The 24,661-nt window shown below is 35.0% G+C and overlaps 1 protein-coding gene across 3 annotated transcripts in view; it reads left to right on the top strand.

The window, feature by feature from the left end:
• The window catches only part of KCNT2 (potassium sodium-activated channel subfamily T member 2), a 370,804-nt gene that overhangs the window by 197,358 nt on the left and 148,785 nt on the right, over nt 1-24,661 (top strand). For all 3 annotated transcript variants that reach the window (XM_065876379.1, XM_065876371.1, XM_065876363.1), the window contains exons 12-13: nt 994-1,057; nt 21,354-21,462. In XM_065876379.1, the coding sequence (XP_065732451.1) occupies nt 994-1,057; nt 21,354-21,462 (173 nt within the window). The remainder of the gene's footprint in view (nt 1-993; nt 1,058-21,353; nt 21,463-24,661) is intronic.

Genomic DNA, 24,661 nt, shown 5'->3' with positions numbered 1-24,661 from the left:
GAAGCATTCCTCCATAAGAATAAAAAAGAAAAGTGTGGATGAGTGAGAGGTAGCAGGGTGGTAATTCTCAAAAAGCTGAATTAAGAAAGAAGGCACCATTTCTATGTTCATTTCTTATCCTGTGTCACATGAAGATTTGGGATTTAATGTTAAGTAATACATTCTTCAATACAATTCCCCATGCAAGAAACAAGGAGTAGGATTCTCCAGACCAGTTCCAAAGGTCAGTTGTATGAGTTTTGAATTGCTCTGTTGAAGATGACGTTTAGAAAATGTTATACAATGCTCATAGTGTCTTAATAACCATGACTACTTCACATTTTTCCAGAACTGTTTGGTTTGGTCTAATTCCATGGATTTTTCATAGAAAATATTTTGGAGAAAAATTCTTTTATCATAATGAACCAGAAAGATAAATAATTCCTTATTTTGAAAATATACAGTTTTATGTTTTTAGAACATTACTTATCAAGCACTGAAGCGTAATTACTGTTTATCACTACATTTAAGAAATATAGAACTTTAGCATGAAAGGAAAGGTTTTCGAACAGTTGATGATTCATCTCCAGGAAATATAAATGTACAGTAGAGTTTGGCTTACAAATACTAAGCAGCTTTGTTTCCTCTCTCTTAGTTTTGTTGACATACTGAAGCCAAAATGTAATCCATCTAAACTAAAGGCTAATACAACTCCCTCAATTTACACAAAGTATATATATGAAAAAAATATATAATGATAAAAGAGAAAATAAAAGTTGACTTTTTTTAACTTCTGTCATTATAAGCTCTTGAGTTATATAGCCAATCTACAACAATTATTTTGTTTACAGTCAAATATAGTCACGATCCTAGAAATCCTACTTTCATTTAAACCTAAGGATGTCCGTAGTTTACACGTACTTTATATGCACTGGAATTCTATTTTGCAGATAATGCATAGATATACACAGATATGTCAGTGTGTGATTATTTTATTTTTCCATCTGCATTTAGGATGGATGATGCTGAGGCCTGTTTTATTCTGAGCAGCCGTTGTGAAGTAGATAGGACATCCTCTGTAAGTTTCTAAAATCTCTTTTTGTAAATTGTTCTTTTTTCCTTAGAAGATTTTTAATTTATTTATTTTTTAATCTGCCAACATTAAATATTGATGACCTTAAAAATTTTGCTAAATGGAAGTAAATATCTCTAAACTATCTTGCCAAAATATAAGAATAGTTGCATCATTGACTGTATCAACGAAAGTATTCTTGAAGTAGTTATCACTAATCCCTGGGTTTTCAGTTGATCAAAATGAAATGAGTCATATATAAACAGAACTAGATCATTTTTAATTAAATATATCCTATGCTATGTGATTTTGTTCAAAAGATCTCAATTTCCTCAACTTAAAAACAAGGCAGATGGATCAGGCACTCTGCATAAAATCAGTTGGAGAGTTTCTAAAAAAATATGCATTTGTGAAAGTTCTATTCAGGATATGCAGGGTGGGGATTGGGAAGCTGTGTATTTTTAAAAGATCTCCAGGTGATTTTGAAGCACCTCCCAATTTGGAAATCTCTGGCTTATATGATCTCCATGATACATTTTTTAGGTCTAAAGTTCTATAAACTCACAATTAAATTAAATCTTATAATTTACCAAATTATAACTTCTATTTTTTAAATACATTTTAATTTTATTACTTTTAAAAAGTGCTTTATTATTCTATGTTGAGGATGTACTGTTAACTCCTGTGTTTCTAAGCCAGTAAGTTCATCGGTAGTCATACCTGTGGTACACAGAGTAGATGAGAACCTTGGTTGCTTCTGTAGTGATTGGGGAAAAGGCAAAATATGTCTGGGTCTTTTAGGGACATGATTTGCACTTTTCTGGAGCATCTAATAGGTGTGCTCTGGTACATTACTTTAGAATTGCAAGTCCTGAATGTGACAGGCTTTGTGTTGTTCTCACTCTAATTTAACTAAAATTTTTACTCATTTTTAAACCAACTTACTCATCCTTCATTTGAAGAGGACTATTATGTGTTGAATTGTATCCCTCAAAAACTCGTGTGTTCCAAACCTCCAGTACCTCATAATGTGAACTTACTTGGCGATAAGGTCTTAATAGAGATAATCAACTTATAATGAGTTTATTAGAGTGGGTCTTAGTCCCATATGAGCCGTGTCCTTGTAAAAAAGGGAAATGTGGTGACCGACAGATAACAGGGAGAATGCCACATGCACATTAAGGCAGTCTTCTCTAAGCCAGGAGAGAGGCTTGGGACACATACTCCCCTCACAGCCCTCAGGAGGAACCAACCTTACCAACACCTTGATTTTGGACTCTGGCCTCCAGGACGATGAGACAATAAATTTTCGTTAAGCCACCCAGTTTGTGGTATTTTGTTATTGCAGCCCTAGCAAACTAATGTAAGGCCATAGACCAAACAAATGATTGCAAAGTTTGTAAAATATTTCTTTTTAAAAAATATATATTTTAAAATTCACTTGCTCCCCTCCTTCTCCACAGTTACTGTCTTAATTCAGACCAGATTCTCCTCGGTCCACTTACGCACTATTGCAATGGTTTCTTAATTGTTTCCACACATTAGATGCTCCAAACATATTTATTGAATAAGTGAACTGGAATTGAACATCCTCTACCTTATGTTTCTATAATTATTTAACTTATGTAATTGGGAATCTTGGGCCTCTCCAGTGGCCGCTTAGTTTCAGAAGACTTCCAGTCTTCCAGTATCTATGTAACAAGGGGAGTAAACATTAGGAAATAATTACCTAATGTCTTTTAGAGTACCCTTTACAAGGTGAATTCGGAAGCTTTCCATTAAACAAATGCATTCCATTTCCTCCTGATGCTCTAGAAAATTTATAAGAAATGCATAAAGAGACTTCACTCATCAAGACAAAGGAGATGGTAGATGAGGAGACATTAATACAAGTTTGGAAGCTAGAAAGCAGATGGCTGGGTGGTAACTGACTTAACAGACAGAAGGAAGGTAACATTTAAGTTGAGAGAGGAAACAAATCAGAAGCAGGCTCTTTTCTGCAATGGAGCCTCAAAAGTTGCAGGAAATAGAGGCACCAGATGCCTCTGCAAGTAGGGTTTTACGTGGTACTAAATATATGAACAGTGATTAAAAGTCTGGAGGAGAAGCAGTTAGATTCCCTGAACCCCTCCACACATCCATGGCTGGCCCCTCTCCCCATCCTTGGAAAATGGGTTTACTGTTTGGTGAATTTGGCCAAAATAAACACTTTCTGGCTGCCCAGGAAGAAAGAGTGGGAAATTAGCCTGTGGCAGAGACTCCTGACCCACTGATGCCCCCTGGGAATGAAGCACTGGAAGCGAAATCCTCTGATTCTGTGCAGTTTCAGAGAAGGTCAGTGTGAGTTACTGAAGCAGTTGGGGGACAGGAGACGCAGGAGACTGTTTCCTCTGCCTACTTATGGTGGAGACAGCTCAGGCTACCGCGTGATCCAGATGGTGGAGTGGGGGCCCTCCAGGAACACCCAGAAGGGCTCCCTTGGTATTGGGCTGGTTGGTGCAGCAAGACTGGTTGGTAGACACACATTAGGACTGGAAGCATTCTTGGCCAAGCGTGTGTGTGTGTGTGTGTGTGTGTGTGTGTGTGTGTACATAGGATGTGAAAATAAGCTTCCTGCATTCACTCAGGTCCCAAACAGCTTTTGAGTACTTCACTCCTACATATGTTCAAACAACAGTGATCACTAGACATTTAAGGAATTTCCTAACAAGAAAAAGAAGGAACCAAGTAACGGACATACAAAAAGCATATAGAAAAGAGGAATTAAGGGAAAACACAAATACCACCATAGAATTCTGGGAGAATAAATAAATTTCAAAATATGTAATAAATATCCTATTTTTAGTCATTTAGTAATTGAGAAGATGAGAAGAGTATACATATATAAAACAAGAATAGTAGGCTATAGAACAAGACAAATCAAAACAAAACAAGAACATTCAGTGAACCAAAAAGAGCTTCTGGAAATTAAATATAGGTAACAAATGAAAAATTAAATAAAATATTTAGAAGATAAATCTAAGGACATTGAAAGAATGAAGAGTAATAAAATGAACAATAAAACCAAGTAATGGAAAAGGGGAGTCAAAACAAGAGAAAATGAAAGGAGTAGTCAGGAAGAAACAATATCCATATAGTAAGAATTTAAGGAACAACGTCTAGAAAATGGGGGAAATTATTAGCAAAAATATAAAACAAAATAAAAAAATTCAAAAACCCCAGAAATTAAAACAAATTTCTCAGACTGAAGTTGTCAGATCAAGAGGGGCCACTTTTTAGAGATTAATGACTAAAAAATGTTATGCTTGCCAGAGAAATTGAGATACAAGAAGGACCAAGAGGAAGAAAAGAATGAAAATGAAGAGAAGGTAAAGTAGAAGAAAACACTCAAAACCAAGGATGGAGAATTAGAATGTTTTCAGACTTAGCAGTAATACCAGAAGCCAGAAGACAGTGGGTCAAGGCTTTCAAAATGCTGAGGGAAAGTACTTTTCCACTTGGAATTCTGTATCCTGGCAAAACTTCAGTAATGTTGTGGTCCGAGCGTGGGGTGGAAGAAGAATTTCCAGGCTGGAAGTATTTTAGAAAAGACAGTTTATTGAGAAGAAAGAGCAGAGTTAGTGAGGGGCGCTGCAAATACAACGGGCCAACTTCCTGATAGACCAGGGAGAGCCGACCTCCTTTGTGGGCTAGTGGCCAACTTTTATAGCCTCAAGATAAAGAAAATTCCTGCTGGCAGGATGGCATTAGGTAATTGGTCAGGATGCTACAAGGTTACTACATGGTGATTATTTTACCTAATATGGAGTTGGGGGGCTGTCCAGTTTAGATTAGGAGAGCGCATGGCAACAGTTGCTATGGGGGCTTGGTTAATTCCAGAATTTTTGTCCTGTGTCCTTGATGTAGGGCTCCACAAGTAAGAAGATAGAAAGATATTTACAGATATTAAAAAGTTGCAAAAATGCACAGTTTTCAGGAGGCTGCTGGGAGATGTGTTTTACCAAAACTAGGGAGTGAGTGAAGACAGAATACAACTCAGGGGAGGGAATGGGAATTCCCAAGGTTACGGTCAAAGCAGATTCTGGGACAAAAGCAAGAAGGGAGTGCAAGAAGGGAGGTCTGCCTCTGGAAAAAGATGAGATCAACGTTCCCTGATGTGGTTGAATATATGGAGAGGAAGTTTCCGCTTCTGGGCAGAAAACAAATAAAGAAATAATGGCTGAAATTATTGCAACTATGACAAAAATTATAAAACCACGGATTCATAAAACAAATCTAAAGTATGATTACTTAAAAGACTGCACTGGAACTTGTAATAATCAAATTTCTGAAAATCAATAAGATAAACTTATGTAGCTATAAGATGCATTACATACAGAGGAAAAAACAATTTTAATCAGAAGACAATGGGACAACTGTTTTAGAGTGCTTTGAAAAATTGTCAATATACTATTTCATTTCTTGTAAAAATATCTCACAAAAAGGAAGCCATGATAAAAACATTTTTATACAAACAAAACCTATGAGCATTTATTGCCAACAGACTACATTTTTAAAAAAGTTAAAGTTCTTCAACAAAAAGAAATGATGTCTTCTGAGAACTTAGATTTATATGAAGAAATAAAGAGAGCAAAAATGGTAAATATGTAGGTAAATATAAATGACCTTAATTTTTAAAATATAAATTATTGTTTAAGGCAAAAAAAATAATAGTCGTGGAACTTGTAAGAAATGTAGAAGTGAAATTAATGGCAATAATATGACAAAGATTGGAAAGGGATGGTGGAAATATACTGTAATAAGATTCTTGCGCTTTACATATTATTTGAATGAAGAGTTTGATAGAGATTTATGTTATAAAACAGAATGACCATGATATCTAAGATAAAACAGAAGACAAAATGGTATACTAAAAATATTTACTTAATCTGAAAAAAGGCAGGAAAAGAACAAAAAACAAATAGGACAAGTAGAAAACAACAAGATAGTAAACTTAAACCATATCAATGACTCTGTGAATTATATGAATTGACTAAATTCAGTATTGAATGGTAGGGGTCTTCATACTGGATAAGTAAAAGAAAGACCAAATGAAGTACTACGACAGAAATTTCACTCAAAAGGAAAACGTACAATTAGGTTAAAAGTAAGAGGATGGAAAAAGATATACTGTGTGCACACTAGTCATACAAAAGCTGGGATGGCCATATAAAATAAATAAAGAAGACCTCAAAGGCAGGAACTTTTAACAGAGATAAAGAGAAATATTTTATATTTATTAAAGGGTTAATTCATGAAGAAGACATAACTCTCCTAAGTGTGTATGCACCTTATAATAAAATCTCAAAATTTATGAAGTATGAAACAACAGAACAGAAAGGAAACATAAAAAGGTACAATTATTGTTAGAAATTTCAGTATTTCTCAGTCATTAATAGAACAAATAGAAAGAAAATCATTCAGGTTATTAAAAACTTGAACTCATTTTCATCAATTAGATCAACTGACATATGGAACATTACACTCAACTGCAGAATACACGTTCTTTTCTAGTGCATATGGAACATTCACAAAGATGGACCATGTGCTGGGCCGTAAAAGCAATGACAGAAAAGATAAAAGAATTAAAAAACATGCAGAGTATGTTCTCTGATCATAATAGAATTTAATAAGAAACTAATACTAAAACTATAGCAGGAAAATACCCACATATTAAAGAATTAGATTATACATTTTTAACCCATGGATAAAATATGAAATAACAAGGAGAATTAGAAATATTTTAATTGAATTGTGATGAAAAATGCAACATTTCAAAATTTGTAGGATGCAGCTCAAGTAGTGCCTAAAGAGGGATTCATAGTTTTAAATTCTTGTATTAGAAAAGAAGTTTAAAAATTGAATAGCAAAGAGGAAGTGGAGACAACAATTACAGTCTTTAGACGTGCTTTCTGTAAGTGGGAGCAGAGAAATAAGGCAGCAACTGATGGGTAATATTTGCCCATTTGTTTAAGTGAGAAAATTTTTTTCCATTTCTTTTTTTTTTAATTTATTTTTTATTGACGTATAGTTGAATTACAATGTTGTGTTCATTACTGCTGTACAGCAAAGTGATTCAGTTATACATATATATAGATTCTTATTCATATTCTTTTCCATTATGGTTTATCACAGGATATTGAAAACAGTTCCCTGTGCTCTACAGTAGGACCTTGTGGTTTATCCATCCTGTACATAATAGTTTGCATCTGCTAATCCCAAACTCCCAATCCTTCCCTCTCCCACCCCCTTCCCCTTGGCAACCACCAATCTATTCTCTACGTCCCTGATTCTGTTTCTGTTTCACAGACAGATTCATTTGTGTCATATTTTTTATTCCTAAGTGGGAAATTTTTTAGCAAGTCTTATATGCTAAAGGAAGTGACCTAGCAGAGAAAGTAAAATGAATAATGCAGGAGAAGGAAAATTGGAAGATTTTCCTTTGATAAATAAATGAGTAAAATGCTCATGTATTTTAAAAACAGGGAAGACAAGCTATATAGATCCAGAGACAAGTATATGGTCAAATGTGATATGAGAGAGCTATGGAAGTCCTTCTCTTACCGTTTCTATGTTGGTTATTATTATTATTTATTTATTTATTTATTTATTTTTTTGGCGGTACGCTGGCCTCTCACTGTTGTGGCCTCTCCCGTTGCGGAGCACAGGCTCCGGACGCGCAGGCTCAGCAGCCGTGGCTCACGGGCCCAGTCGCTTCGCGGCATGTGGGATCTTCCCGGACAGGGGCACGAACCCATGTCCCCTGCATTGGCAGGCGGACTCTCAACCACTGCGCCACCAGGGAAGCCCGGTTTTTATTATTATTTTTATAGCAGTTGAAATCGTCAGATGGTACAGGTTTGAGGTGAGAGAAGAAGATATAAAATAGTTCTCTAAAACAGTGGGAGAGGGGATGGACTGGACAGATGTGGAATTCCTGGACAATACTCACCACCTGGATGATATTATGGACTATGAATTTAAAGAAGGACCTATTTATCATCTATTTGTGTTTACGCCCAACCAACCGTTCTTTGTTCTTTGCAGTAGATGGATCGTTGGATTCATCAAGGTTGTAATTTTGCCTATAGAGTAGGCCTGGGTGAGGGAGGCAAGCAAACGGACTGTTTATACAAGGGTTTGGTTATTTTGGTGAAACGTTTAATGTAAGCTGATAAGAAGCAAAACGAAGATGAGGGTATAGAGGTAACAGGGAATGAAAATTGGTAGTGTCAATAGATTGAATTTGTTTATGATGTCAGACACTCATTGGAATCACCGTCCTAGACAGTGAGCTGGGAAGTAAGGGGCAATGAAAGGACGGAAGGAGGGTGCCTTATATTGTGATATGTTTTCCAAGGTTCAGACACTTTACTTTTGAACATCTTGTTCACTCAGTCTATCAGTAGATGTGCTCAATTTAAAGATTTGTTCAAAGCTAAGTCTCTTCTCTGAGTCATTATAATGCAGGAAGCATAATTGCTTTACCTTCTAAATAGCCTTTCTTTGCAGTGGTGAAAGAATTTGATTTTCTTAGCTGAACTAGGCATATGAATTTTTACTTAAAGTGATCTGGTTCTGAAAAAACCAATAGCGTCTGCTTTTCTCTTTTAGCTTTTTAGGCACTACTGATTTTTAGACTTCTTGCTTCTTGGGAATAAAAAGAGACAAGAGGACTTCCCTGGTGGCGCAGTGGTTGAGAGTCCGCCTGCCGATGCAGGGGACGCGGGTTCGTGCCCCAGTCCAGGAAGATCCCACATGCCGCGGAGCGGCTGGGCCCATGAGCCATGGCCGCTGAGCCTGCGCGTCCTGAGCCTGTTCTCCACAACAGGAGAGGCCACAACAGTGAGAGGCCCGCATACCGCAAAAAAAAAAAAAAAAAAAAGAGAGAGACAAGAACTACACAATAACACCCTCATTTATTAGCCATCACTAAATATCAGTTACAGGCTAGAGACTACTTATATATATTTATACATATTATGCATGTGATGTATTTCTCACGACAATCCTGCAAGGAAGTTCTTACTAGCTCCAATTGGTAGATTAACAAACCAAGGCTCAGGTTAGCTATTTTATTTAGTCTTCTAGGGATATAGGGTTAGTAGCTCACAGACCTTGTATTTATACCCTACTCTGTGTCAAAGAAAAACTGTACCAGACAGAGTTAAACAGGCAAGGAAGACTACTAAAGGCTGTTGCCTTGGGGAGAGAGATTGAATTCAACTCCTCTGAAGCAAAAGGCTGGAGGATTTTTACCCTCTGGGGTGAGCTAGTGGAAAAGTCCTGGGTTGGGGAGCTTGGTCAGTGTGATTAGGCCATCATTTGCTGACTGCTGTGTATGAAAGTCCGCTGTCTTCTGGCCACAGAGACTGGAGATCAGGAAGATTTCACCTCTGAAGGTCACATTTCAAAGAGATGACCTCCAGGCCCTTGAGAAAGACTTTTCTCTCATGTAAATCTGGTGAGGGGCTTGGAGAAGATTTACATCTCAAAGGCACAGAGAAAGAATTTATAATTGAAAGTTTTCTAAAGTAAATGCCCTAAGAAAAGGGAGGCAAGGGGCCTATAGTTTTGAAGAAACCTGTCAGAAAGTCAAGCCTGGGGAACTTTAAGGCCATCTTGGTCATCCAACTCCAAAGACTTGGTATTCTAAGTCTCAGAAAAAGTTGTATCTTAGACCATATGGTTAGCTTTCCTCTTTTTTTTTTAAATTAATTAATTTTATTAAATTTTTTTTTTGCCGCGTTGGGTCTTCATTACTGGGCGCGGGCTTTCTCTCGTTGTGGTGAGCAGGGGCTACCCTTCGCTGCGGTGCGTGGGCTTCTCATTGCGGTGGCTTCTCTTGTTGCGGAGCACGGGCTCTAGGCGCGCGGGCTTCAGTAGTTGTGGCTCACAGGCTCTAGAGCGCAGGCTCAGTAGTTGTGGCGCATGGGCTTAGTTGCTCCACGGCATGTGGGATCTTCCGGGACCAGGGCTTGAGCCCACGTCCCCTGCATTGGCAGGCGGATTCTTAACCACTGAGCCACCAGGGAAGCCCTAGCTTTCCTCTTAAATGTCAAAGATTTTTTTTTTTTCTGATCATTACATGCATTTTGGAATATATGGGATCTTAGAGTAGAATGCAAATAATCATTGAGGGCTCAGACAGTAATTTCCCTGGATGACCCTTTCAGAGAGCGTGAGAAAAGAACTGAAATAAAATATGTGCAATTGCAGGGGAAGAAAAATAATCTTCCCTTAACATTCTCTCAATACCTTCCGTGGCTGAGAACCCCTGTAATAGAAGACTGCTTAAGGAGAGCAAAACAAACCGAAGCTTAGTAACATGTATAACTCACGTGTACCTGGGCGATACCTAGGAAGACTGAGTAAAACTCCCCCAAAGGGTCCAAGCCACCACCTCAAATACTATCTTCAACTAAAGACAAAAGAAAGGAGCTGGGAGAGGGGAGGCTATTTATGGGAGGTTATCAGGAAAGGTACCATAAGGTTGTCATGCAGATTTAAGTCTGGTGCCTTCCTTACTGATATAGAGTTTCTTGTGATTTTAGTCATCCTTCCTGGTACAAAGAGAGACATATCCTTAAAAATGGAGATTTCCCTTTTGAATATAAATTGCCCTTACAAAAGGATAAATTCTACTCTGATTTAAGAACTCCTCCTGTGTCTGCTTTTTCTCAAAAATAATCAGCTCAAAATAATCCTTATGCTAAAGAGGCGTATTTTGGTTAGCATATTCTGCTACCGTTCACAATTTAAACTTTTTTTTTTAAGTTGGTTTTGTTTTAAGCAGATCCATTTGGGGCATTAAAACACTGTAATAGGGGCTTCCCTGGTGGCGCAGTGGTTGAGAGTCCACCTGCCGATGCAGGGGACACGGGTTCGTGCCCCGGTCCGGGAAGATCCCACATGCCGCGGAGCGGCTGGGGCCCGTGAGCCTGCGCATCCGGAACCTGTGCTCCGCAACGGGAGAGGCCACAACAGTGAGAGGCCCGCATACCGCAAAAAAACAAAACAAAGCAACACTGTAGTACATAATCATTCTATTATTTTATTCCCTACTTAAATGTACCTTAAATTCTTTAGAGAGGTTTTGCAATTTTATTTTGCTTTTTATTCAATCTAATGGTTAACCTGTTCTCAAAAAGATCTTTCTTACCGATTCATAAAATCACAGAATTTTAAACTGTGGCTATTTGTGTTTTAATCTGTCCAGAAATACCTTTTGGTAAATTCTTGACAGATCATCACTGGACTTCAGTTACAGTCTGGAGTTGGATTTGGTGTTCAGGGTGGATTCCTCCAGAACCTGGGAGAGGATTTAAATAAGCCAGAGGCACTATGTAGGGCTTTGAATAAGTGGCTGGAACTCAGACCAACAAGCACTAGAAAACAGTATAGGATTTCAGCTCTGAGAAGCACAGTCCAAAATAGATTCTGTATAGGAAAGAGAAAGTAAACATGTGAACTGACTATAGTTGACTTGCTTCTCAGTCCCAAAATTTCCAGTAACATTCTAAGAATACGTTATATCTAGAAATTCAGACAGGCAGTCAGGTTTTTGCCAGTACATATCTGTGAGAATTAGTATACTCTCAGAAATCAAAGGTAGGATTACAATCCCTGAGAAGTCATTGTCAAGAGCAAGGGAGTACAAGTAATCTTAAAACTGGAATCCAAGATAATTTTTCAGTCTGTCAAAAAACAAAATGCAGCCCAGTACATTTGAAGATCTAATTGGCTTTAATAGGTGATCCATGAATCAGGCAGCAACCCATCTAACAAGTAGAAGGGAGCTCTGAGGAGTGGTAGAAAATGGAAGGATTTTATAGAAAGGAGGATGGATCCAGGTAGTCATTACAAAAGAAAGAAAGGGATATTTGGGGCCAGGAGATCAGCAAGGGGTTTACCTTGCAGATTACCTCTTCTTCCTCTCGTGGGGTTGGAGAAGGGCCCACATGACACCTTACCTCACTGGTGCTGACCAGAAATTTCCAAACTGATTAAGATTACACTTCTGGTAAAGATCAAAAATGCAGGTTAGGTATTAAATCTAAGGTTGGTATCATGGACTTTAGCACAAGTGATGCCATTTTGGGCCTGGGGTTTTTCTCTTTAGCAGGTCCCAGACATAATGTAAAAACTGTTCTGTTTAAACATGGCAGGGAGATAAAATTATGCTAACAGCTCTATGAGTTTTGACACCAAGGTCCAGAATACAAGACTAAAGCTTCTTTAATTATTCTTGCCTGTGGTGCAGATTATTTTTGAAGACCGAGTTACTGCTGAGCCTATAGGTATTTGACTAAAACTAGATGGCCTGATCATTTGCTTTCTAATAGATTCTTAGTCTAAAAGGCAGCAATGTATTTTAGTGTTTTTGTATCTTAAGGGTTTTGGTTATATGTTTTGTTTTCAAGTATTTTATTTCAGAACATTCTGAATTACTTTTGTATTTATAATAAGTATATATCAAATTTGAAGGCTGCTTCTCCAAAGATATAAATTATAATTAACTACAATGAAATCTTGTAGTTTTTAAATTCAGTCATAAAGTTAGACCAACTAATTATAGATGATATATGTTATAGGTACTTTGTATCAGAATTGCATTTCATCCCTTACATTATAGATATCTATATATGTAATCTAACCTTATAATTTATGACAACCTAAACGTGAATAAAACAGATCTATGTACTCAGGTGCTTTTGAGTCTAATCTAATGCAAACTCTTTACAAGCTTTTCTGTGTGTAAATTGTTCTCTGGGCAAGGATTATATTTAACCAGAATTTGTTATAAAACAACACATTTGAGTGTTTCTAGGAAAGATTTGTTATCCAGTCTGTGGCAAGACTTTTTACTCTCTCTTGTATAAATGTTTTGTCTTTGTTCAGTTGTCTATAAATATTTATTTTCAAATATTAAGTTTCATAATTCAGTTTTAATTTATAAATTAGTGTCATCTTACCAAAGTATCCAATAGATAAATTAGCAAAACATACTCACAATGTAAAAAAATAAGTCTATCATTTCTAAGGGCTACAGATGTATTTTATAAATTGAAAATTGGGTTGAAAGTGACCTTTGACCTTTGACCAGACCAATGTCTTACCATTTTCTGGGTCACAGACTCTGTTTGAGACTGTAATGAAAATTACAAATTCTTATGGAGGAGAGGGAAACAATCCATGTATAAAATTTCACTTGAAATGTCTCAATTCCTTGATGGTCATTTGGAGTTCCATTAAAAAAAAATACCTGCAGTATATACAGTGATTTATTTTAGGTCCTTAGCATGCCAACGATAATTTTTACATGCTTCAAATTATTAAAGTTGAATTTTATGAAGACATTTTAGTCAATTTGATTTTTACGTGAACTGAATATAGGTGAAATGTTCTGTTTTCACAGTAGCAATGGACACTAGGGTGCCCTAAACATACCCTATGCTACCTTCCTTTATTATCATAGGTTGCTTATCCCAAAGTTGGTACAGTTGGCACTTTTACTTTTTGGTTAAAATTAAATAGAGTATCTTTTTTGAAGATTAGTTTGTCAGCAAGGAAATTAAAAAAAAATTAATATCATCCTCTACTTTTAGAAGAATGAATTAAAAATCTTGTTTCTGTTCCAATTTTATTACCTGTAGTAGGAAAATATTTATTTTCTGTTCCTTATGTGAAATTTATGCCGTAGTGTACTGATCTTTTTTCCTTTTTTCTCACTTAATGCATCGCTCACAGGATCATAGATGTTGCTTATATCTTGGTAGGGCACTGTGTATGAATAAAATAAAGAAGGCTTCTGGGCCTTTACAATAGGTACTTCATCCCATCTATCTGCTGAACTGAAATATTTGCTAAGTGCTTTCTATGTGTCTGCTGGTCTTTATATTATTTCACTGAATGCTCACAATATCTCTATGAAATAAATATTGTTTTTCTTATTCATCTGTGAAATACAAATGAAAGCTAGGTGCTAGGGTTGTGCTTAGGGTGAGTAAAATATAGACATGGCCCTTGACTTCATGGCACTCATAGTTTAGTGGAGATAAACTCGAAAAAAAATATGTGGGGTTAATGGTATGATCAGGCAGAGACAGAATACAGTGGGAACAAGTACCGTGGACTTCAGTCCGAAGAAAGGACTTCCTAGAGTGAATGACAAATGGTTCCAGGTAAATTGTTCCATGTGGGAAATCCTGGAGTCTCAGGAGGGGAGAATGCCTCGTCACTGGAAGAAAGAGTCCAAAGGCTGGGGAAGTAGTTTGGGGACAGTTGAGTAAACGGTCTTGCAAGCCTTGTTAAGAAGTTTGGACTTGATACTGAGAGTAATGAAAGCCAATGTTTCAGGCATACAGCAAAGTGATTCAGTTATACATACATACATGTATATGCACATATATGTATATACACATATACGTATATATATTCTTTTTCAGATTCTTTTTCATTGTAGGTTATTACAAGATAATGAATATAGTTCTCTGTGCCATGCAGTAGGTCCTTGCTGTTTATCTAGCTTATATATAATAGTGTATATATGTTAATCCCAAACTCCTAATTTATCTCTCCTCTCCCCCTGCTATACCCTTTGTTAACCATAAGTTTGTTTCCTATGTCTGTGAGTCTATTTCTGTTTTGTAAATAAGTTCATTTGTATTATACTTTTAGATTGCACCTATAAGTGACGTCATATGATATTTGTCTTTCTCTGTCTGACTTACTTCACTTAGTCTGATAATATCTAGGTCCATCCATGTTGCTTCAAATGGCATTATTTTATCCTTTTTTATGGCTGAGTAATACTGTATTGTGTATATATATACCACATCTTTTTTTATTGAGGTATTTATTGATTCACAATGTTGTGTTAATTTCTGCTGTACAGCAAAGTGATTCAGTTATACATATATATATATGTATATATATACATTCTTTTTTATATTCTTTTCCATTATGGTTTATCACAGGATATAGAATATAGTTCCCTGTGCTATATATTGCTTTATTGTTTATCCATTCTATATATAGTAGTTTGCATCTGCTAACCCCAAATTCCCACTATATATATATATATATATATATATATATATATATATATGTATACAGACTTGATGACATAGAGAACAGACTTGTGGTTATATATAAAAAATGCCATATCTTCCTTATCCATTCATCTGTCAGTGGACATTTAGGTTGCTTCCATACCTTGGCTTTTGTAAATAGTGCTGCTGCGAACTACAGACTCTCTTCCAAAGTGCCTGTGCCATCTTGCATTCCCACCGGCAATGAATGAGACTTCTACTGCTCCACAGCCTCACCAGTATTTGGTGTTGTCACTGTTTTAGATTTTAGTCATTCTAGTAGGTGTGTTGTGGTATTTCATTGTTGTTTTAATTTGCAATTCCTAACAACATAATATGTTGAGCATCTTTCCATATGCTTGTGTGTCATCTGTGCATGCTTTTGATGAGATGTCTGTTCAGATCTTTTGCCCATTTTTAAATTGTGTTGTTTGTTTTCTTGTTATTATCTACTTCATTTATCCTATCAGTAATTTTATATTTAAAATGCATCTCTTCTTAATAGCTCATAGTTGGGTCTTACTTCTTTTGTCCTTTTGATATTCTTTATGTTTTAGTATATTTAGTCCATTAACGTTTAATATAATCATTCTTGTGGTTGGTTGTAACTCTAAATTGTTTTCTATTTTTTCCCACTGATTTTTGCTCCTCTGTTTCCTCTTTTCTACTTTTTAAAAATTATTTGAATTTTTTTTGGAATTTGAGTTTAATATACTTATTGGCTTTTTAGAAATACCTTTTGAATATTTTTTAGTGACTGTTCTAGGGACTACAATACACTTCACTAACTTTTTATAGTCTAATTCATGTTAATATTATACCACTTTTTAAAATGAGATACTTTGCTTTTATTCCTCTTCTGCTCTCCTTTATGCTGTAATTGTCAGGTGTCAGTTATCTTTATAAATTTGAAACCCCACAGACAATTCTATAAATTTTGCTTTAGACAGACATATATTTTTAAGAAATTAAGAGGAAAATAGTCTTTTCTATTCATTCTAATGGTAACCATTTCTAATGCTCTTCTTTGGTTTCTGAAGTTCTAACTTTCCCTGTTGAAGGAGTTTCTTACACTTTTCTTGTAGTATGATTTTGATGGCAGCACATTTTGTTAGATTTTATTATTGAAAAAGTCCTTTATTTCACCTCTTTGAAGGATTTTTCTCTATATATAAAATGCTGGTTTCACAAGTTTTTGTTTTGTTTCCTCATCATTCTGAACTTTAGGCTATTGTTTCATTGTCACCCGGTTTCCATGATTTCGATGAGAGTCCTTGGTCTTATGACTGTTTTTCTTTGGCTGCTTTCGAGATAGTATCTTTATCTTCGGTTTTCAACAGTTTGACTACAATGTGCTTAGGTGTGGTTATCATTTTGTGTACATAAGTTGGGATTTGCTGAACTCCTTAAATTTGTAAATTTGTGTCTTTCATAAAACTGGGAGGTTTCTGACCATTATTTCTTCAGATAATTTTCTGCTTTAATTTATCTTTTGTTTCTTTCCTGGGAGTCCAATTACATTACTTAAGATGTTTTCACATTTGCTCCAAAAGTCCCTGAACTCTGTTCCTTTTTCCATTCCTATTTTCTTTGTTTTTCAAATTGGGTAAATTCTACTGATCTGTGATCAAGTTCACTGACTCTTTCCTCTGTCATTTCCAGTCTATCTCAAAGTCCATCCAGTGAATATTTTTCAGATATTTTAGTTTTCTATTTAATTTTTAAAGTATTTTCTATTACTCTACTGATTTTTTTTCTCTGTTTATTACAAGCATTATTTTCCTTTGCCTCGCTGATCTTAGTTATAGGAGTTGCTTTAATCCTTGTCTGATAATTTTAACATCTAGATCATCTAGAGGCTAGCAGCTATTGGGTATTGTTTTATTTGTTTGTTTCCAATGAAAATAGGTCACATTTTTCTGCCACTTCATATATTCAGTAATTTTGCTTTGTTTTCTGTCTATAGTGCTTTGTGGCGAAGCCTTGGATTCTCTTGTATTCCTCCAAGAGTATTGATGTTCTTGTTTTAGAAAGCAGTTAATTTGATCCAACTCAATATCACCCTTGCAGTTGGCAGTGATTCAAGTCTTAGTTCAGATTGCTTTTATTCAGCCCCATGCATGTACGGTTCAGGGGTCAGCCAATGTTGTGTAAATTTTTACACACAGTCTGTGGTTTCTCTTCTCTGCCTCTCCATATTCTGGTATTTCACAGTCAGCCAGAGCAATGTTTAACCAAATACCTGGGCGCCCTGTGACCTGGTCAAGTTGATACATAAAATTAACTATCACACCATATTAGGCTCATTGTTATGTTTTGGAAGACACACACTGTTCACGTAAAGAATTCTGGTTTACTCTTCATTAACTTTCATGCAACTTAAAGTTACAAACCATTGACAACAGTTTCTTCTTTCTGCACTGTAGTCCCTCAGATCTACCTATATTTTTAATCCTCCTTTTCCCTAATAGTATTGTCAGATAAAAGTTTCTGTGATGATGAAAATGCTCTATATTCTATATCTCCACTATCCAATACAGTTTTGAATTTGCTGCATGTTGCTTTGAACTCTTGACATGTAGCTAGTGTGATAAAGAATTGAATTCTTAATTTTAATTAATTTTATTAAATTTAAGTTTAAACAGTCACATTTGGCTAGTGGCTATTGCATGGACAGTGCTACACTAGAACATATTTTTGCTTTCTTTTTTGAAATGTATTAGTTATCTGCATGTGCATGTCCTCTTTGGAAAAATATCTATTCAGGTCTTCTGTCCATTTTTTATTCAGGTTGTTTGGTTTTTGATGTTGAGTGAACTGTTTATATATTTTGGATATTAACCCTTTTTGGTCATATCATTTGCAAATATTTTCTCCCTTTCTGTATATTGTCTTTTCGCTTTGCTGATGGTTTCCTTTGCTGTGCAAAATCTTTTAAGTTTAACTAGGTCCCATTTGTTTATCTTTGCTTTTATTTCCTTTGCTTTAGGAGATGGATCCAAAAAAATATTGCTACAATTTATGTCAAAGAGTACTCTGCCTATGTTTTCCTCTAGGAGTGTTATGGTTTCTGGTCTTACAGTTAGGTCTTTAATCCATTTTGAGCTTATTTTTGTGTATGGTGTTAGGGAGTGTTCTAATTTCATTCTTTTACATGTAACTGTCCAGTTTTCCCAGCACCACTTATTGAAGAGACTGTCTTTTATCCATTGTATATTCTTGTCTCCTTTGTTGTAGATTAATTGACCATACATATGTGAGTTTATTTCTGGGCTCTCTATTCTGTTCCATTGATCTATGTGTCTGTTTTTGTGCCACTACCATACTGTTTTGATTAGCTTTGTAGTATAGTCTGAAGTCAGGGAGTGTGATTCCTCCAGTTCTATTCTTCTTTCTCAAGACAGTTTTGGGCATTTGGGGTCATTTGTGTTTCCGTACAAATATTAAGGTTATTTATTCTAGATATGTTAAAAATGCCATTGGTATTTTGATAAGGATTGCAGTGAATCTGTAGATTACTTTGGTGAGTATGGTCATTTTAACAATATTAATTCTTCCAGTCCAAGAACACAATATATCTTTCCATCCGTTTGTGTGGTCTTCAGTTTCTTTCATCAATGTCTTATAGTTTTCAGAGTACAGGTCTTTTACCTCCTCATCCCTAGATATTTTATTCCTTTTGATGTGATGGTAAATGGGATTATTTCCTTAATTTCTCTCCCTGAAATTTTGTTGTTAGTGTATAGAAAAGCAACAGATTTCTGTATATTAATTTTGTATCCTGCAATTTTACCAAATTCACCAATGAACGCTAGTAGTTTTCTGTTGGCATCTTTAGGATTTTCTATGTATAGTATCATGTTATCTGCAAACAGTGACAGTTTTACTTCTTCCTTTCCAATCTGGAGTTCTTTTATTTTGTTTTCTTCTCTGATTTTTGTGGCTAGAGGACATGCAGATAGCCATCAGGAACATGAAAATATGCTCAGTATCACTAATCATCAGGGAAATGCAAATCAAAACCACAATGAGAAATCACCCACACCTGTCAGAATAGCTGTTATCAAAGAGAACAAAAATAATAAATGTTGGTGAGGATGTGGAAAAAAGGGAATGCTCGTACACTCTTGGTGGGAAAGTAAATTGGTGCAGCCACTGTGGAAAACAGTATGGAAGTTTCTCAAAAAACTAAAAATAGAACTACCGTATGACCCAGCAGTTCCACTCCTGCTTATGTATCTGAAAAAAAAACTAAAACACTAGTTCAAAATGATACATGCACCCCACTGTTCATAGGAGCATTATTTACAATTGCAAAGATATAGAAGCAACCTAAGTGTCCATCAACAGATGAAAAGATAAAGAAGATGTGGTACATATATACAATGGAATATTACTCAGCCATAAAAAATAATGAAAATTTGCCATTTGCAGCAACATGGATGGACTTGGAGGGTATTATACTCAGTGAAATAAGTCAGACAAAGACAAATGCTGTATGGTGTCATTATATGTGGAATCTAAATAATACAACAAACTAGTGAATATAACAAAAAAGAAACAGACTACCATTTATTGAGAACAAACCTAGTGGTTACCAGTGGGGAAAGGGGGAGAGGGAGGGCAATATTGGGGTAGGGGATTAAGAGGTACAAACTATTATGTATAAGATAAGCTGTACAACACAGGGAATATAGCCAATGTTTTATAATAACTATAGATGGAGTATAACCTTTAAAAATTGTGAATCACGATATTGCACGCCTGTAACTTATATAATGTTGTATATCAACTATACTTCGATAAAAAATAAATAAATAAAATAAATGTAGCTGAGTAGCAAATTTCTCCAATACAGTTGTCCCTTTGTATCTGAGGGTTTTGCATCCTCGGATTCAACCAACTGTAGATCAAAAATATTTGAAAGAAAATGCCAGAAATTTTCAAACAGTAAAACTTGAATTTACTGCCTGCCAGCAACTATTAACATTGTATTAAATACTATAATAATCTAGAGATGATTCAAAGTATATGCGAGGAGGTACATAGGTTATATGCAAATACTATGCCATTCTATTTTTTAAATAAAATTTTTAAATTTTATTTATTTATTTATTTATTTATTGTATTTATTTATTTTTGGCTGTGTTGGGTCTGTTGCTGCCTGCGGGCTATCTCTAGTTGCGGTGAGCAGGGGCTACTCTTCATTGCGGTGCGTGGGCTTCTCATTGTGGTGCCTTCTCTTGTTGCAGAGCACGGGCTCTAGGCACATGGGCTTCAGTAGTTGTGGCACATGCGCTCAGTAGTTGTGGCTCACAGGCTTAGTTGCTCCGCAGCCTGTGGGATCTTCCCAGACCAAGGATTGAACCTGTGTCCCCTGCATTGGCAGGCGGATTCCTAAGCACTGAGCCGTCAGGGAAGCCCCCAGTACTATGCCATTTTATATGAGGGATTTGAGCATCCTTGTATTTTATTGTCCACAGAGAGTCCTGGAAACTGAGGGACAGCTGTAATTTGCTTTGTTTTATTCAGTTAATTAAGTAATAATTTATAGGGTGACACTGTGTAAAATTTCATGGTAAGCATGATTTTCACTGTCGTTCTCAGTCTTAGCATCTTTTTTAAAAGATCTTTTTTCTGTTATTTTTTTAATATCTGAACGTTATTGGTCTTCCAACACACACACACAGTCAAAATCCTTTTATCTTTACTGTCATATAAAATGTAAACTAATGTGTTCTCCTCACAAATAGTCACTGCAGTCATTCCCCTTTTACCAATCTTTCTAACTATGTTAAAATTATTTTATGTCCATATTTTTTTTCCATGGAAACTGTTATTACAAACTAACAGTTGTGCTGCATTTCTGAAGGTTTCTACCCCTCCAGTATTTTCTGGGAAAATTATTTTTAAGCTTGTCAAGAGACTTCCCTCTTAATCTCTGCTAATTTCCTAAGTGTTGATAATTACTACTGATTGAATTAGGTATTGTTGATCTCTTTTATAGAAATAATAACTATCTTTAATAGTAAGACCTCACAAAGAATGATTTCATATGCTTAATTTTAAACTGTAAATATGACCATTTCACACACTGACTGATGATTTTTACTTAATACATTATAAAATTTTCAATTTATCTCATGATACTTTGATTTTTATCATTTCAGGACCACCAAACAATTTTGAGAGCATGGGCTGTAAAAGATTTTGCTCCAAATTGCCCTTTGTATGTCCAGATCTTAAAGCCTGAAAATAAATTCCATATCAAATTTGCTGGTAAGTTTGGCCTTGAATGAGATCCTTTGAATTGCCTCAAATTCCCATTTTGATTGTAAGAGTTATGTCTCTGAAGTTAGTGGTAACTTATTACATTCATGCTTCTGTAGAACAGAAGAATTTCCTTTTTATCATCTACTTGTTATGAGGATTTATTCACTTTAAAATGTAAATCTTTGTGGTGAATTTTTACTTTTTTATATAATTTGGTGATTTTAGTAACCGAACTTGCTGGATACCTTAGTAAGCTTGAATAGTTTAGCCGTGATTAGTTGAGTACATAATATAGACACAGGTTTCAAATGTTCTACGTACTAATTTATACTTATGTTTACATATAGATAGATAATACTTTGCTATAGATCATTTTATGTACATATAAACTTACCACGGAATAGAATAATATAATATATTCAAGTATTTTAAATAGACTTAATTTGGGGGTAGATTTTGAAAACAATTCAAGCACAAGATACATGTGAATTTTTCATTCAGGAGCTGCTTTTAAAATAACTATCCACAAGGCATTATACTTTAAACTGTTAGAAAATTGAACAGTAAAATGGTACTTTCTTTTTTTCTTAAGTGCTTCTGTAGGAATTGATTTTGATCCAGGCAGTAATTTATATACTTTTTTTTCAAATATAAGAACCATTTTTATAAAATTTCACCTTAATGGTCTAAACCTTCAAAAGTCATTGAAATGTAAATCATTTTAAGTATGCATTTACAAAATGTATGTCCTTCAGAAGATGCATTCACATACCTTAAAATGCTTACTATTAGCATATGATATTTAAAAGAAACATTATAAACACTAAGAAATTTTAAAATAATGATGAGAATCATGAAATTATTGCTATTCAATTTTCTCTGACTCTTATCTTTTAACCTTGCTGCTAATGACATCACTTTTTTCTAAAAAAGTATAGGAAACAACTTAAAGCAATGACTCTCAACTTTGGCAGCATTTTACAATCTGTTTTGAAGATTTTTTTTAAAGTACTAACCAAAGATTCTGAGAATTTAAATGGTCTCTGTGAATTTAAATGGTTTAGATGGTGCCAGGGTTTCTTTAAGCCTGTTTCCTAAACCGAAAATTAAAAGTAACAGTACCTCCTTTGTAGACAATCTTTTGAAATTGAATGGAAAAATACATGTAAAGTATTCCATTCTTCGCCAGTTACATTTGTTATTAACATTCAAGAAGTGCCAATTATTTATCTAAAAAAAAGTTTGTAACTAAGCTGCCTTATTTTTATTATTATTTAGGAAAAGGAATGTTTTTGCGAAATCTTCATACCTCATAATGACTTGGTATGATAAAATTTTTAGGAAGATAGTAATGGCACAGCACTAAAGTTCTTAAAAATATATTTAACTTTGAGTGCCAACATTTAAGATTTAGCTCAGCGTATTAGTATTTTTGCTCCTATATTTTTCTCTTGTTAAATGACCATAATATTATAATGTCTCTATTCCATTGTTTAGAATTAGCAGTAAGGATTAAATAAATAATATCTGAAACATATTAGGTCTTCAATAAATGAGCATTGAATGTGGATCTTAAAACAATATGTCGTTTGGGAAAACAATTTTTACTTTTGAATGTGCTATAACTAAAATTCAGAGCAGATTTTAGTTTTTCTCCCTTTAGCAAGCCATGGATGTGCTCACAACAGACCAAACTCACTGAAATTGTCTATTTTACAAACAAACCATTTTACAAAATGATTTGAATTGATTCTTTCACATTCTTATTTTGCTGTTATTTCGATAAATCCATCAAAATGAACAGTTTTTAAATTCTATCCCAATAGTTTATCTCATTATTTCTCATTTATGGCATCTGCTGAAATTCATTTTAATAATGTCTGTATTCTTTTATGGCTGAGATTAAAACATCTCAGAGGAACTCTTTTTATAATATGAAAAGATGAAAGCACCGTGGTTTCATTAAAATGCCATAAGAAACAGTTTGGGGTGATGTATGAGACTCTCAAACCAATATAATATGCTTTATATCTCAGCATGAGGTTAAAAAGATTATGGACTTAACCTTTCAAAAGGCAGTGTATCAAGCTGTCATTTCATTGGTGTGGTAGGTTGTTAAAATAATGGCTTCCAATGAGCCATGCTCCCTGTGTCTGTGTCCTGTTGTGATTCCACGTTGTGGCTTCTTCCATGAGGAGGTGGAATCTATTCCTCCACCCTTTGAGTATGGGTTGTCCTGTCACTTGGCTTTGACCAATGTACTGTGACAAAAGCGACATTGTGTGACTTTAGAAACTAAGCCTTAAAAGGCCATCCAGCCTTTGCTTGCCTTTCATGGGAACACCGCCCAGAGACTGCTTGTGAAGAATCCCGATTTAGTCTTTCCAAGGATGAGAAATCACATGGAAAGTGAGGCTCATCCATCCCTGGCACCCCACCTCCCTAGCTCCCAACTCACCCATCAACCAACCCAAAAATCCATGCTGACCCACAGAATGTTGAGAAATGAAATGATTATTTTAAGTCACTAAATTTTGGAGTCATTTGTTATACAGCAATAGATAATGAATACTGTTTGTAATAAAATAATAATTGCTTTAATCTTAAATCATATTTACTTGGTAATATTCATTATATTTTTGTCCTTGTAGTCTCATGAGTATTAAACAGCATGATTCCAATTATCACAAGATATAAAATATATTTTTATTTCCATTTATTTAATTACTTTCTTCAAGTCCCCTAAATTGTGGAACTCCTAGCATGACTATCATTGATGTATTTTTTAAAGTAAATCCACGTTTTTAAAATATGAAAGGGAGGACTTCAAAAGTCAACTGATATGTATGGAAAATATTAGAAAGCAAAAACATATGTAGCAACCTAGTAACTATTACTTTATGCAGATATACCATTTATATAATTTATGGATCATTTTCTCCTGAACAAAAAGACTGTAGGCATTCATTAAAGTAAATTATGGAATTGTTACACTATTATTTGAATGAATTATTATAGTATTAATTATAAAAACAATTATTATGTGAATTATTATAGTATTAATTATAAATACAATTATTTTCTACATTTTGATCAGATTCACAGAAGAAAAGTCCATATGGACATGATTTCAGCAATAGAAAAGATATGCTCTTACTCATGTCAACAAGAGAGAAAGTTAACATAGTGAGCCTAGAGTTAGAAA

The sequence above is a fragment of the Phocoena phocoena genome, chromosome 1, assembly GCF_963924675.1.
Source record: "Phocoena phocoena chromosome 1, mPhoPho1.1, whole genome shotgun sequence".
Lineage (NCBI taxonomy): Eukaryota > Metazoa > Chordata > Mammalia > Artiodactyla > Phocoenidae > Phocoena > Phocoena phocoena.
This window is presented reverse-complemented; position numbering and strand designations above follow the sequence as displayed.